The sequence below is a fragment of the Scedosporium apiospermum genome (genome assembly GCF_000732125.1).
Source record: "Scedosporium apiospermum strain IHEM 14462 chromosome Unknown SEQ_SAPIO_0088, whole genome shotgun sequence".
Lineage (NCBI taxonomy): Eukaryota > Fungi > Ascomycota > Sordariomycetes > Microascales > Microascaceae > Scedosporium > Scedosporium apiospermum.
In genome coordinates, this window is record NW_015971789.1 from 1,868,807 (window position 1) to 1,884,137 (window position 15,331).

Here is a 15,331-nt window from a genome sequence, read left to right on the forward strand (position 1 = left end):
ACTTGCCGGGTCCCAGTAGAGTGGTTCACTTGGGAGTCACAGCCACCTCGGCTTCACTGCTAGGGTTGAAACATTGACGGCGAGCGGCGACGAGCGGGGAGCGAGGCAGTCATGGAATCTCTTCCTCTCTTCTTCATTCTTCTTTTCTCGTGGCTTTAGGCATCAGCATTGTGGGGATGCCGTGGGGAGCATCTCTGTTTCTTGGGGCTGGAGCTGGGCACTGCGTTTCCTGGGGGGTTTGCGATCCCCCTGGCGAGAGCGAGAGTCGAATGACCTTGCTTCTAACTCTTCTTCCATTTTCTTTCCTACCACGGCAGTCTTTTTTCGTATGCTGCATGTAAAAAAAACAGGAGGACTGGGTGTCCCAGGGTGTTACAACATCGACGGATCTCCAAGGAAGAAGGAGAGACGACGCCACACAGTCCAAATATCCATGCTAACGACATATCTTCAACATGCTCTCCAATGAACTGTTGTTTCCAGCTTGGCGCCGGCCAAGACGGATCAGTGAAGGATTGGCAAAGGATTGAAGGATTTCATGCTGAGGTGGTCAAGTTGAGCGGCCAAGTGTGTTCAGCTGTCATACCTTAGTGTTGCCCCTGGCAACCAGATCTCGCATTTCCTCGTTCCGCCAAATCAGACACTCAAAGTAGAAATAGCCGCGATGTCAATATTAAGCCAGAACCAAAGACCATCCTGCTTCCTGTAGTTGATTGGACACTATAGTTATCGCTGCCATCGTCGATCCTACCTCGATTTTCTAAAAGCCCTCACGGCCAAGTACGTACTCAGACGTCTTCCATCGCTTCCGTGTGATCGACGGTCCTGTCTTCTGCTCTACAAAACTAAACAGTGACGGCTTCGTGAAACACCGACTGAGTTTGGAGACAAACAATCCTACCTCTACTACTTTATTCACCCATCATTCTTCGGCAAGGGGCGGGCGGCTTTACCTGAGGCGTGCCGAGCCGCGGCGACACACCATTATTCATAGAAGCCCCAAACAACGAGGTAAGCTAAAGCTTAGCGAGACCAACTTGCCTTGTGCTGCCGTGCCCTCCCAGCTGAACGATACTGACATACCATGGACAGTCCGTCACTGTTACAATCCATGCCGGGTTTCACAGGGATCCTCTCGGGTCCTCTCCGGCGATTAGGTCGATCCGAGCCTCCCTCTACATTGCCCACCTACGAGAAGCTCAACAGCCCTACAAAAGAGAGGTTCTCCGAAGAATGCTCCGATTATTCCGACTACGGCGACGATGACGAAGATCCTCGGATGCCCTCTTCCTCCTCCTCTTCCTCCTACTACTCCCACAGCCACAATGGCTCCCGCTCAAGTTCCTATTCCGAGTCTAGTGCCACAGTGATGCTCGCCTCCCAGAGACGGCCAACTGCTAAGCAACGTATGAGGCGGATATATCCCTACCGGCTACCAACCCGCGCTGGGCGATACCTTTCCCTCATCATAATATCCTCTCTAATTTTCATGGCATATACACTGGTTAGCGCCAGCAACGCTGAGAGGACGCGCCTTGCCAAGGGAGCGTTCAAGAAACCTCCGCCGCCTTCACCACCCGCCTGGGAGAACTTCCCGACTTTATCCCGATATTACGGTGGTATCCGGACGCTGCTCTCCGCGGAAGAGAATCAACCGGAGTATCCTAGGCGGGCGGAAGAAGTTCCCGCGTCGACCGGGACGCACCGGGAGAGGAGCTTGTCTTCAAGCAAGAGCTTTGCCGCGGAGAATCCGGAGGCTATATTTGTCACTTCTCCCGAAGAGCTGACTGAGTGCTTTCTTGATGCGGAGAACACGATGCGAGTTCCCGGTATCAGGTATTACGACGGTCGACCGAAGGGATTTCCGGACCATATAGTTGGATCCTACGAGACTCTTTCTCTGCCTGAAGATATCTGCTTCGACAGGTTTGGAAGATATGGGCCGTATGGCCTGGGTTATTCGCCTCGACAAGGTGGCGTTGGAAGAGGTGATGTGGGTGATACGGAGGGCGCCGACGTAGTATGGGCGGGTGGATCTCAAATCGACTACAGAAAGGTCGACTGGGCCGATGCCCAAAGACGCTGCTATCAGGCCAATGCTGCGAGATATAACCCTATTCCTGCACGGGCTCCCGAACCTCACGGTTTCTTCATCGAGGAAAAGCCTCAAGGAACCCCAGTCGAGCAAAAGAGCCTCGAAGACAGGGCTACCGATTCAAACGACAAAGGCGATGCCGGATCGAAGCGTCAAGGTAGGACGGCCCTCGTCCTGCGATGCTGGGACGACATGGAATGGCAAGCTGATGAAATCATGTACGTCCGCTCACTCATTTCCGAGCTCTCCCTGGCTTCTGGCGGTCGGTACGACGTCCACCTCCTCGTCCAAGTGAAAGACGAAGGTAACGATCCAATCTGGGCCGACGCCGCGTCTTACGAACGAGTCATCCGCGAACGCATCCCGCGAGAATTCCGAGGTCTCGTCACGCTGTGGACCCAGACCCAGATGCTGGCCTTGTACCAGGGAGTCTACGACTTGTACGTCAAAGGGCCTGAGTTGCCCGTCCACGGGCCTTATCGGGGCCTGCAAATGGCGATGCAGCACTTTGCGCACATCCACCCGGAGTACGACTACTTTTGGCACTGGGAGATGGATATCAGGTATACCGGCCACTACTACGACTTCTTTACCAAGATTGAGAATTGGGCCCGCGAACAGCCGAGGAAGGGGCTTTGGGAGAGGAACGGGAGGTTCTACGTGCCGGAGGTGCACGGCTCGTGGGATGAGTTCAAACACCTAGCCAAGGTCCAGACAGAGATGGCGCCCGCGGGCGTTCCTGGTATAAGAGGCGGTGTCCCCAAGGAGTTCGGCCCCGAGAAGCCGATCTGGGGTCCTGAGCGTCCCGCCGGTGAGAATGACTGGTTCGAGTACGAGAACGACCCGACACCTCCTACTTCCCACGACCAGGACAAGCACGTCTGGGGCGTAGGAGAGGAAGCCGACCTCATCTCTTTCATGCCCATCTTCAACCCCGAAGGCACGACCTGGGGTCTATCCGACGACATCACCGGCTACAACACCACGGGAGGCCGTCCCCCACGCCGAGCGCACATCAACACGGCATCGAGAATGTCCCGCCGCCTCCTCACCATGATGCACCGCGAGACCACCTTCAAGAAGCACTTTGCCTTCCCCGAAATGTGGCCCGCCACCGTGGCATTGCAGCACGGCTACAAGGCTGTGTACGCCCCTCACCCATCGTTTGTCGACCGCGACTGGTCTCCCGATTTCTTTGCGCAGGTGCTCAACGGCGGGCGGAACGGCGCGAGCGGCGGCTCGAGGACCAGCGTCTTTGGCAATAGGGAACATAACTTGCATGGCCTGAGTTGGTTCTACAGGTCGGATTTCGCTCCTGAGCTGTATAGAGCTTGGCTGGGCTTCAAGACCAGGTATGGTGGTGGGGCAGACTTTGAGTTGGGAGGCGAAGGACGCATGTGTCTTCCTCCTATGCTTCTTCATCCTATTAAAAATGTCGGCATGGTCGTCGAGGCGCCTCCCGAGGAGGAGATGGCGATCCTTGAGGGGGCGGGTGAGGAGGCTGAATTTGACGCTGGGTCGTGAAGAGCGGATTGGATGGTTGGATGGTTGCGTTGTTCCTGTTTCCTCGAGATCCATTTTCAGGGCGTTTGGGTGTTTCTTCCGCATTTCATGTTAGATTTGATGCTTTAGGACTTGGGAGCATAGTTTCGAGTAGTGTTTTTCCGGGACTTCAGTTTGAAATACTAGGATAGAGGGCATCAGACATGAAGGATGTTGAATATGACCTCAAGCATGGCTTTTCTCCTTATTCCTTTCACAGCACCCCCAATCCCCTGTAAATGAGTCCAGACACACAGAAGCCTTTATACAATCATTAATAAGTAGTGCTCTTGTTATCATTTTATAATGGTATACGTAGCATGTACACATTTCCAGGGGAGACTCCGATCCCTGGAACTGCCTCTCGACCCTTTCTTTGAATTGAATCCGAGTATTTCCCTCCCAGCTATTATTCCTTTATGCGCCCCCAATCCAGAACCCAGAATGGGAAATGATGTTTTCCGTTTTTTGAACAAAAAGTGTTAACCAAACCCATTCCTTCTTCTTCTTATACGACTCGCTTGACCTATATAAACGAGGTGAACGAAGGCAGAGCAGTCAGCAGCAATTCTGCAAAAAGGCTCCCTCTCAGGACTCTTCAAAAATACGACAGAATGGCGTATATATGTGTATGCATATTTGCACACTGCGCGGACGACACGAAAAATCAAGAACAGTAAAAAAGCAGAGAAACGTCCAAAAAAAGATGTTTTCTACTTCCGTACCTCGAAGAATCGGCGGAGCCACCAGACCTGGAAGAGGGATTCGCCGATGACGACGCCGATGACAAACATGTTCCACCACTTTACTCGACTGTTGGTACTCTCGGCGGTGTTGCGATGGGTTCGTTCTCGTACGATGATGTAGGACTGTTCACCACGGACTTGGTTTAGGAGATCGGACAGCTTGCGGACTAGAGGGAGAGGGTAGGAAATGTTAGAATAAAACATAAATAGCTGGCTAGCTAGCTGGCTGTTGTGCGATGCGTCTCACCTTCTTTCTCGAGAGGGTCAGAGGGGAAATCTTCCTCGTTGACGTATACTATGCCGTGGACGTTGAAAGAAACCTCCTTGGAGTTGGCGCCCCAGTGCTCGTTTCCGAAGCAGTAGATATACCTTCCGTCCATCTTCGCCGTGAAAGAGAAATCGCCGTTTGAAACGGACTTTTCGAAAGTCTCGTACTGGCCTGTAGGGGTCGTGATCTATATCAGGTCAGGAGTTAGCAAAATAATCATGTCGACGTCTAGAGCCCAATTGCGACAGCCATCATCCTACCCAAAAGTCAATGTCGAGGTTTCCGGCGCTGCCAAATTCTCGATCGCCAACTTGGAATGTCACGGTCATCTTATCGTCCCTGTGGAGGGTCTCGTGGAAGCATTCTCGGCCGTGGGCGGGTAGGGCGATGTTATGGGCACTGGCAGCAGTGAAGAGCGCGGCACCCGCGAGGAAGAACCTCGCGACTGATGAGAAAAGCATCTTGAAGTGATGAACAGGGGGTTAAACAAAGGGACGGAGTTCTGGAAGGGGCGTGTTTCGGAAAGGAGATAGTCGCGCAGATGGGACGAGCCTCGAGGATGGTTGAGGCTTGTAGCGTGCTCGGCTCCTGGGTTTGGCTAATTGAAGCTGTAGTTGACACTTTGGCGTCTTGCACGGGAAATTTTGGTGTACGAAGTACAGTCACCAAGTCACCAAGCTCAGCTGCGCCAGGAGCAACAAGGAAAGGGGGTCTTGGAGCCGAGGTTTTGGCGGCCAGGCTAACAAATTAAGGTACCTTCGTAAGGCACAGGACCACAAGATAGGACGTTGATAGGCAGCACCTTAGCAGTGTACATGCTTGTACAGGGCTTGTGGAGTAAGAGTACTTCCAAAATACTTACCAAATCTGACTTGGCCTCGATGAAATACCGTGCCTCAATATGGAATTTTTGTAGCTTATCAAAGTACTCTGTGAGCACGAGCCAAGTACTCCAGGACTCTTCCCTACTGGACACTTTTCAACAATTGACGAGGAATTGCACCACCAATCCACTAGATTCTAGTCAAGACACTCCCAGTCTCCAGCAAAAGGCAGGCACAGCCCTTCTCTCTCGAGCCCCTATACTTGCAATCTCTTATTACCTAAACATTTTCCACCCTTGTTTTGAGCCATTGGCCACGCCTCCAACCACCACCGCCTCCTCTGTTCCCCCCCATACACCGACAAACATATCCAGGACATCAGTCTGCCTCTTCCATAACTACCACGAAATCCATCATCAACCCCCTTCCTCTCGACAGTTCTGAGTACCGCGCGGCCTTCGTGTGAGTAAGTAGCGAATCCTCTCCTTGCTCTAGTCCTTCAAGTGCATCCTCTTCCTCTCTCTCTCCACTGGCACCCCTCGTTATCACCTGTTCTGTCACTTGGCACCCTCCCTAGTATGGCGGCGAGTCGGAGCCGTACAGAAATTCTTCTGCCTGCTCCTTTTGCGCTCGTGCTCGCCTGCCACCCCCTGTCTCTGAGGATTCATTGTCGCCTAGATCACGAAACAACCGCTCTGAATACGGGCTTGGGTATAGCTGGTTGACGCCAGTCTTGTATGGGACGACTGCTCGATGGCTTAATCCTGATATCTGTCCTTTGTGTCGTCTGTCTTGCGTCTCGCCGACCATAAAAAAGGCCCCCATTCGCACCCTCAATCCCCTTCAGCGCCGTGGTCACTACGAAGTTGCCAGCCCCTGTCCCAACCTCATACACTTTTTGCAGCAACACCCATTTTTTTCTTTTCATCCGTTCAGTTGCTTACGACCTGCCTTTCCGCACTTCTAGGTTTCAGAGCATACTTAATCTCCATACCTCTTTTTCTTTTCTCGTGATATCGCTGGGCAACCGCCTCTCCCTCCGCCAAGATGGGTATGTCAATCTCGAAGATGTTGGAGCGGCTCTGGGGAAAGAAGGAGATGAGAATTTTGATGGTTGGTCTCGATGCTGCCGGAAAGACCACCATCCTTTACAAGCTTAAGCTCGGTGAAATCGTCACTACCATTCCCACCATCGGTACGTAAACGCTCCAAGCCCACTACCCCATCAGACCGGATCGGATCGGATCGGCGCCGCAGGGCGTCTTAGATGGCCTATTCAGGCCCATTCGATCCTACATGGATGTTCTTCTTGAGCATCAGCGAACAAACCGACTTACAGTCATGTCCTCTCCTTAATCTAGGTTTCAATGTCGAGACCGTCGAGTACCGAAACATCTCGTTCACCGTCTGGGACGTTGGTGGTCAGGACAAGATTCGACCTCTGTGGCGTCACTACTTCCAGAACACCCAGGGTATCATCTTCGTCGTGGATAGCAACGATCGAGACCGTATCACCGAAGCCAGGGAAGAACTCCAGCGCATGCTGAACGAGGACGAGCTCAGGGACGCCATCCTACTAGTCTTTGCCAACAAGCAGGATCTTCCCGTACGTATATCATCTTCTAACTCTCGATATCTGCGCCGAATCCATTGCCTTTCTTCGGGCTCCCTATTTCGCGACAGGATACTAACATGACGATTCTCTAGAACGCCATGGCTGCCGCCGAGATTACCGACAAGCTTGGCCTCCACAGCTTGAGACAACGCGCCTGGGTAAGCCATGGATAACCATATATTTTCTGACCCTTACCGCTAACGTCTTTTCCCCACTACAGTACATCCAGTCGACGTGCGCCACATCTGGTGATGGTCTCTACGAGGGTCTCGAGTGGCTCGCCACCACCCTCCGAAGTTCCAAGCGTGACGGATAAATAGCGACACAGACACCTACTCTGCGAAGAAGAAGACGGAAACGATCGCGTCTCGACCCGCTCACCCCTGCTTCCCCTCACTATCTCTCTGGTTTTCGGTTGTAATTTGCAAATCTGTCCAGGTGAAAAGGCAATCGAATAGTTCATAAACATCGCATTCTCACTTTTTTTTTTTCTTCCCGTCTGTTATCGTGTTTCATTCCCTCCTCCCACAAGATGTGTCGGTGGTGGCTTTCTTGGCGTTGTGAAGTTGTGTCTTCCGGCCTTTGGCGTGCCTCTTCATGTTAATGGGAAATGGGGCGTTGTCGTCTACCCCAGTTGTTTAATGCTAGTACAAGTTCTTGGATGGAGCGGGATAGCTTTGCCACAGGGGCTTGGAAGGCACTCTACTTTGAAATCTCTGCTTGTCCACTTTTGCTGGTGTCCGTCTCTGTCTCATGGCTGGTTAATTCCTGTCTTTGTTATGCTCTCATGCTCCAAGAACCTATCTCTTTCGCTCATATCATGGCATGTTAAAACTACGGGGGATGACTGCTTAGTTAGATTGATAAAAAAAAAAAAAGACGACCAGAAACTTTGCAAACGCGATCCGTATCCTTGGCCAACGACGTTCCCCATGCTGCGGTGTTTTTACTCTCTTTCTACTTGCCGAGACCGGCGGCTCGGGGCGGTCACATGCCCCGAGTTGGGCCAACTGGCGTGTTTAGGTTCTATCAGCAACCTCTTCAGCCCAACATCAGACAACATCAGACGACAATACTGTTGCCTTGGGTGACTAGTATGACATTATGGCAATGATGAAAAGTTGGAGAAATGGAGAGCGAAGTTACCCCAAGCCGGAAAGAAATTCATTATTTGTAATTTGCGTATGGCGGAAAACTGAGAAATATACTGTAGCTCGAAGCGTACTGGATCCGCTTCAGCACGACTCGATTATGTACAGCCTGCACGATGTGTAGAATGTGGCGAAATATCATGAGCGATATATCGAAGAAAGTCTTCTCCTTTTCCGCGCAACGGATTTGGCAAGTCTCCTCGAGGGATGAGCGAAAAAAGAAAGCCAGCATTCCCTCCTCCCCGTTCCCTCCTCTCCCTCTCCACGCACTCCGAACACCAACGATTCCTGTCATATTCCTGTCATATTTCAGACTCCGTCCCCTCAGCGCTTCACTAGTCGTGACGTAAGGTTGCAGCTGATTGATCGAGATCCCGCGATCGTTGTTCGTGAGAGCTCGCAGATGCTAGAGTGTCCATGCGGGACATCTTCTTCTGGGCTTCTAGTTTGCTGCCAAGCTTTCCCGTAGGTTTGGAAGCTTGCGCGCGGGCCTAGGCGAGTTGTAAAAGCTTAGTGTTAGCTGAGTCCAAGAACGGATGGCGTTGTCTGTTTGTACGGAGGAGGATGAGGGGGGAGTCTTTCGTAGGGAGACGGGGCTCGAGAGCAGCAATTTCTGGGAGAGCTGTCGTGCATATTGAATAACGGGAACATTCACGGTATATAAAGGGGGAGGGGGTCGCAGGATCTACATACCTCTGCAGCAGCTGCGGCTTTCCTCCGGGCTTCATCCGGGGTATCGCTGTCGTTGGTCGCCGACGCGCCGCCTAGCGTCCGAGGCGGACCACCGACCTTGATGGTCTTTGGGACGGAGGAAGTCCCGCCTTGTGGGGGCGCTGAGCCAACGGGGCGACCGGGGCCGGCGAAGTTGTCGGATTCCTTACTGCAGAGAGCGCCCATGGTTTTGTTGACGAGGTTTAGTTGCGCGGCGAGGAGGGTGAAGTTGGAGGAGGCGCAGGGCAACTCCTTTTTTCCTTTCTCTGTATATTTCTTTTTATTTTGTCTTTTAGAGAAGGGTTTTTAGGGTTGCGTGGCCCTCCTTAAGGAAGGTAGCCGCAGGAATACTTGGCCAGGGAAGGTGCGGGAGTTGCGGTTCTGCGATGACGAAGCTATGTGCAACGGGGGGCTGGGACGTGTCGGTGTGCGGGCGGACTCGGTGGGAACCTAGCCGGGACAGTGGCGGGGTTGAGTTTTAGACTCATTTGCTCCCACATGGGTTGCCTTTTGGAGATGGGACATTAACATTAAAAGGCGTGGTGGCCAGATTAATAGAGATTCCATATTCCGCTATTCTAAGCTCCAGCAACAGATTTAGCGGGGCAAGCTTGGCAAAAGGGAAATAAATCCGCCATCATTCAAGGGATCTTCATTGGCATGGTTTCGGGGAAACATCTGAAGATGGGCCATCAAAACGAAAGAGTCCGAAGGGCCCAAGTGATGGGTGGAACATGTTTCGAAGGCCATGGCAATAAATGGTGAATATACATGGTCCCCTCACAAAACTTGACACAAGACTGGGCTGGGTGCAGTGAACGATCGAAGGTCTCAACGGGGCCGATGTTGCATTGAAACAAAGAGCAAGAGCTCTTTTGTTGGCAACCCACAAACACACGTATGGAATGGATCAACGACGTGGTTGATGCGGCTATTTGGCTAGGGAAATACAACACTGCACTACATGGACAAAGGGACATTCCAGTTAGACATTCCTAGTCAGGGCCTGGTCTAAAAAAAATGACCGCACGATTTGTTCAATCCACTTGGATGAGGGTGGAGCCAATGAATCTCATCTCCAACAGAGACCGGGATCACTGGCGGTCATCCACCCCCCCAAGGATGTAATCTATGTGTCGACAGATCTGGACTTTTCATGATGTCGATGAAATGCCAAGGACAGAGGAAAGACAAAAACCAAGCCCTGAACAGCTGGCAACAGTTGCCACTCGGTGAAGAGCTGTGGAGATGCCATGCATGCTGTGCAGATGGCCTAATTCAACGGGTTTCTATTGGCCAGATCGTGCCACAGCCCTGCCCCCCACTCGCAGAACCGTCATATCACTGATTCAAGTACTTCGTACATCCCGCTCCAGTGGAGTGTACAAGTAGACTACCTGTGTACACCCTAAGCCCATTCACACACGCTGGGTCCAGACCCTGCCGGCTGCTATGTAGTGGAAGTCTGTGGAAGGCACCAACCAGCCGTGCTGGCACCTGCCTGCTTGGCTGGACACACCTGCCCCTCCCCCACTATACAATTGTAACAATTGTACTTCGTACTGTCAGTTGACTTCATCGCATCAGCAAGTACTTGGTACTTCCACTCCCTCTGCCCTGTCCATTCTCGCCTGTTCTTGTCCCCGTCAAGAAACAAAACCAACCGTGGAGGAGGCCATCAAGGTGCTTTCCGCCCACGCCCACACACTCTTCGTCTCGCCCTTGCGACCACGAACTGGGCCACTATGGAGTCTCCGCCGCAGTCTTATCCGCCGTAACTTGCTGGAAAGAATGTTGGTCAGTGGTCAGTGGTCAATGGCTTGCATATCTTCCAACAAATCGAAATTTGCATCCTCCGAGCTTTGGACCCTTCGTTCCTCTCTCCTCCGTCATCCTTCATCTTTCAAAAGCAAAAGTGATTCTGCTCTTCTCTATCGCTGCTCTGCTCTACGCTGCCCAAGATAGATAGCACCCTATTGCCTGCTTGCAAAGGATCTTCGCAAAGTACTCATCTGAACCTACGGCTCAGTTCCCCGGAAACATACTACCCCGAATGGTCTCGGACTCGTCCACTGTACCGCCACTGCCGCTCATATACTACACAAGAAGATCGCAATATGAACAGTTCTGATTACTGTACTTCTGATAAAGATCCTGCACCATCTATTGACGACCCGAATCTGTCCGGTTATAACCAGATCACTTCCCAGTCTTCTTCTCCCTCACCTTTCGATGTCCAAACACAAATACAAATACCAGACTCATCCTATGCCGATGCGCTGGCAGACACGTCCTTTGTCACTTCACCATTCTCCCCATACCCGGAATCCGGTTTCCCTCAGTCTCTAGTCTCATCACAGTCTCTCTCTCCTTGGCCCGACCACAGCGGCGGAGTGTCGCCTGTGCTCCCTGACCCCGCCGTCATGGATCCGTCACACCTTTTCCTATCCATGGCGGACTCAGACTCTGTCTTCCCAAGCTATGACCAAGCCATGGCTTCTAACGGCATGTATCTGGACCGGTGCAACTCGCCGTGTCCAGAATCGTGCCAGAGTCAGTGTGGCGAAGATGGCGAAGCTGATATTTGCTGCGACCCCAACTGCGACGAGATCTCGGATCTCTGCACTGACTCGAACTGCGTCGACCAAATCAAGTGTTGCCCGAGCTCCTGTCCAGCCCCAGTGCTTTCTGAAAACGACGAGGATGCCGCCGCGACGCTCGCGTCCATAGGATCGGGCGACCAGCCTACCAACCACCTCGTCGATGGCGACCTATCAGTCCAGACCCAAGGCTCACTGCGTCTCGCGGCTTCTTCCTCGCCTCAGAGTTCTCTCATGTCTTCGCCGCATCTATCTTCGCAGTATCCTACCATGTTTCCCAATTATTTCATACAGCAACCCTTGATGATGGGCATCTACCCACCGTTCCCTGGAGAATTCGGCTTAAACCTCGAGCTCGTCGACGATTTAATAATGCACCACAACCCCCAGCAGCAGCCATCTCAATCAGCCCCTCACTTCCGCCCTTGCCCGCTAGACAATGCTCCTTTTCACACGAGGCGATGCATGTTGCCCCGACCCGTGTACCACGGAGCTGATACACAACAAGCTTTGACACAAACCGCGGATACTGCCAACCCGCACATGCTGCCCAGCGCCTGTGGCGTCTTCCTGTCAGGTCCTGATGAAGTGTTACCGCACATTGCGAGCACACATCCTCATGCCTTCAATACATTACAGTCCTACCTCGAAGCCAACGCGACAGACCCTAGGTTGAGCGAATCAAATAGGCTCGCGTTCGTGTCGGCCATGGAGGCCATGGGTGCTGGGAAGCTGCAGGGTAGCCGAGGAATACTCGACGCTTGCAGTACGGCCACGCCTTCATCGATTTCCCATGACTCGGCCACTCCACGAACCCAGCAGAGCGACGCGACGCTTGACACGATAGACGTCACGCCGCAATTCACCTGCCGGTGGCGAGAAGATACGGGAGTCATATGTGGCCAACACTACGACGACGCGGAGGGCTTGCACCAGCATGTCTTGACACATAGCCGCCACCTGAAGAAGTCTGGCAACGGTCATCGCTGCCGCTGGGTTGGCTGTACGCGACCTGAGGGACCAAAGGGCTGTTTCCCGCAGAGGACAAAACTTGAACGTCACCTACAAACCCATACAGGCTGTGAGTATGCCCTGGTTTCTTTTTTCCTTCTTTTTTCGAGTCGAATTGGCACTAACTCTTTAATCCAGACAAACCAGCTGAGTGTTCCGTCTGTGGTCTTGCACTTTCTGGGACCCAGGCATTGGCCCAGCATATGAGAACTCACACAAACGAAACCCCTTGGAAGTGTCCTTTCGAGGGGTGCGGAAAGGAGTTTAAGCAACAGAGTGCTTTGAGTACGTATCTTCATCTGCATACCCGTTCAGTTTCATGTCTTTCTAACCATTCTTTAGCAATGCACACTCGCACACACACAGATGAGAAACCCTTGGCCTGCGATATATGCGGAAAGCGCTTCTCAGAGTCGTCGAACCTGTCCAAACATAAAAAGATTCACACAAGAAGTTTCAAGTGTCTCATCTGCAACAAAGATTTCAGCCGTGCCGACCAGCTCCGAAAACACGAGAAACTCCATGAGGCTGCTGGAGATGGCACTACGGCATTATCAAAGACGCATGGAGGGAGGGTATCGAAGAAGACCAAGGCTTAATAATGATGCTGAGGCCCAAATATGTACGACCTCACTCTCCCCACCCGCCGATTCTTCTTCTAGTCTCTGTTTCTTTTTCTCTTTGCATTTTCTATGTTTCTTATTCTTGGTGGGTCTTTGAATGGGAGGTTGTCAAAGGTTTCTGGTGTTCTGGTCTGGTTCAGGTTGAAGGGGGTTAAAACATGAAAGAGAAAAAAAAATAGTTCCAGTGGAATCGCGATATGGTTATGGGCGGCTATCTGGTCATGTAATGTTTTATCGAGGTTTCAACGAAGGAACGAACGGGAAGAAGCTCAGTACATTAGGAATTAAGATTATACGAAAATCCTTCCCTGAAGCTTACGTGTAGTGTTAAGGAAGAGTGCAGCATTTTGAGGGAGCAACCTCCCCAAGAATCCTTATACTAACTCTCCTAGACCTAGTCACCGGTTTGTTTCTGGACATTGAGGGCTCTGCGCAGACCACCAAGATTGCACCATGCTAGAGCAGTTGAGCTACTCGGGTCACGATTGGGATATAGAGAGGATGTAAGTTCGGGAATCCTGAAGGCAAAGGCTCGAGATTGCGTTGCTGTAACACACTTCTCCGTAACCGCTATATCGACTTGCAGAAACTCCTCACCTTCTCACGTAGGTGCACGTTAACTCAAACCCCCAACCATACATGGCTCGGACTAGAAAATGGAGGCCTTGGGAACAAGTAATTTGCGTCAGAGTATCATGAGTCTTGATTTTCGGCTATCTACCCTTGCCAAACCGATTGCAGGATAGAAAAAAAGTTTTTTTTCTTGAGGGTTCCTTCGTCCTCCAGCCTGAAATGCCAAGAACACGTAAATACAGACGGGGGGAAAAAAGCTGTAAACCCGAAATCCCAGAAGACCGATGCGATGCATTGGAGAGAAAAAACGTTGTTGGAATCTCTTTTGCCAGAAACCTACGCCACCGCCCCGTTTCGTTTGTTTATTTTTTTCCTTCTCATCGTGAAATCAAAAAAAAGTCATGGGTTGCCCGGAGAATTTAAGCAGCCTAACGACAGAGACAAAAGTTAGTCCTGCTATCCATGAAAGAAGTATTTTGTTTCTAGCTTGAAGTCCTTCGTACCTTGACAGCAAACTTGCGCTGGGGGAAGTGGGTGTTTCGCTTGCGCCTCTTCTCAAGAACAACAGAGCTCTCCTTCGCAGATAGACGACGGCGGATAGCGCGGGTCTGCTTGGGTCGGAGGTCGAGGGGAATGTACTTCTTGTTCTTGTAGAACAGACGGAGCTGCGCTCGTTGCTTGGCGTTGATGATGGTGAGGACACGGGCGATAGACTTGCGGAGGTCGTGGCTAGAGGCAGAAAACATATCAGTATCCCGGTTCTCAATGTCCCGAATCCGTCTCTTTCAACCTCGCCCTTCGCTCTCCCCCTCCCTCTGGGCTACCGGAAAATTCCCCTCTCCCCTCCATAACTTCCCGGGATTCGAAAACAGCGGCGGAAACGTACATCTTGTTGAGCTTGGTGCCAGAAGAGACAATCTTCTGGATCCTGAGCTGACCGAGCTCGGTCTTCAACTCGTTGAGCTGCTTGGTGAGCTCATCCTTGTTCTTGTTCCAGAGCTGGCCGGCCTTGACCTTTCCTGACGACTACGATTCACACACAGTCAGTATCCCCAGCCCATTTCGTATATCAAAAATAAATTGCAACGTGGTGCATAGAAAGGAAAATTCTTCGGACAATGGCTCAATCGTCGCATGGCGAGAAGAGAGTTGCGCGATGAGGATGTGGGACGGGTTTCGAGATCGGTTCGATTGGGGGCTAGATGGACGATCAAAGGTGACGAGACAGCGAAGGGAGACTTACCATCTTGACAGTAAGTCTGTGTGGTTAATCGAGTCTAGAGTCTGTTCAGGAGATGATTATTAGACGACCCTTCGATATGGGACGGGTGGTGAGGTTGGGCGCTGGGGGGGGATGGAAATACGTTGGTCGTCGGTTTCGATCTTCACGCTTCTCAGAACGGCACCCTGCTGTGTATGGAATTGACCTAGCCTTGGAAAATTTGCCCTAGGGCTTGCGGTGTGGGAAGGGGGTGGTGTTAGTCAGCAAGACGATTTTCTCTGGAGGGGAGGAAAAAAAAAAAAAAGATTTTAAGGTGCTGTGGGTAAACTTGTGTGAAGTTAGCCTGTCAC

At 51.8% G+C, this 15,331-nt stretch overlaps 5 protein-coding genes and 1 pseudogene across 5 annotated transcripts; 3 read left to right on the forward strand and 3 right to left on the reverse strand.

Moving 5' to 3' along the window:
- Positions 1–1,084: 1,084 nt before the first annotated feature.
- Positions 1,085–3,619, forward strand: SAPIO_CDS3494 (annotated as a pseudogene; the record flags this gene model as incomplete).
- Positions 3,620–4,350: 731 nt separating this feature from the next.
- SAPIO_CDS3495 (Endosomal protein P24B) lies at positions 4,351–5,112 on the reverse strand (the record flags this gene model as incomplete). The annotated part of the gene is made up of 3 exons (XM_016786275.1): positions 4,351–4,550; positions 4,631–4,838; positions 4,912–5,112. 3 exons carry the CDS (start codon positions 5,110–5,112, stop codon positions 4,351–4,353), a joined length of 609 nt encoding a protein of 202 aa, XP_016644281.1.
- A 1,410-nt stretch (positions 5,113–6,522) lies between these two features.
- Positions 6,523–7,406, forward strand: SAPIO_CDS3496 (uncharacterized protein; the record flags this gene model as incomplete). The annotated part of the gene is made up of 4 exons (XM_016786276.1): positions 6,523–6,670; positions 6,837–7,081; positions 7,183–7,248; positions 7,311–7,406. 4 exons carry the CDS (start codon positions 6,523–6,525, stop codon positions 7,404–7,406), a joined length of 555 nt encoding a protein of 184 aa, XP_016644282.1.
- Positions 7,407–8,576: 1,170 nt separating this feature from the next.
- Positions 8,577–9,138, reverse strand: SAPIO_CDS3497 (uncharacterized protein; the record flags this gene model as incomplete). The annotated part of the gene is made up of 2 exons (XM_016786277.1): positions 8,577–8,732; positions 8,935–9,138. 2 exons carry the CDS (start codon positions 9,136–9,138, stop codon positions 8,577–8,579), a joined length of 360 nt encoding a protein of 119 aa, XP_016644283.1.
- A 1,931-nt stretch (positions 9,139–11,069) lies between these two features.
- Positions 11,070–13,162, forward strand: SAPIO_CDS3498 (uncharacterized protein; the record flags this gene model as incomplete). The annotated part of the gene is made up of 3 exons (XM_016786278.1): positions 11,070–12,633; positions 12,711–12,848; positions 12,906–13,162. 3 exons carry the CDS (start codon positions 11,070–11,072, stop codon positions 13,160–13,162), a joined length of 1,959 nt encoding a protein of 652 aa, XP_016644284.1.
- Positions 13,163–14,178: 1,016 nt separating this feature from the next.
- SAPIO_CDS3499 (uncharacterized protein) lies at positions 14,179–15,005 on the reverse strand (the record flags this gene model as incomplete). Its single annotated transcript, XM_016786279.1, has 4 exons — positions 14,179–14,187; positions 14,263–14,488; positions 14,646–14,785; positions 15,003–15,005. The coding sequence occupies 4 exons, from the start codon at positions 15,003–15,005 to the stop codon at positions 14,179–14,181; spliced, it is 378 nt and encodes a 125-aa protein (XP_016644285.1).
- Between the last annotated feature and the right edge of the window lie 326 nt (positions 15,006–15,331).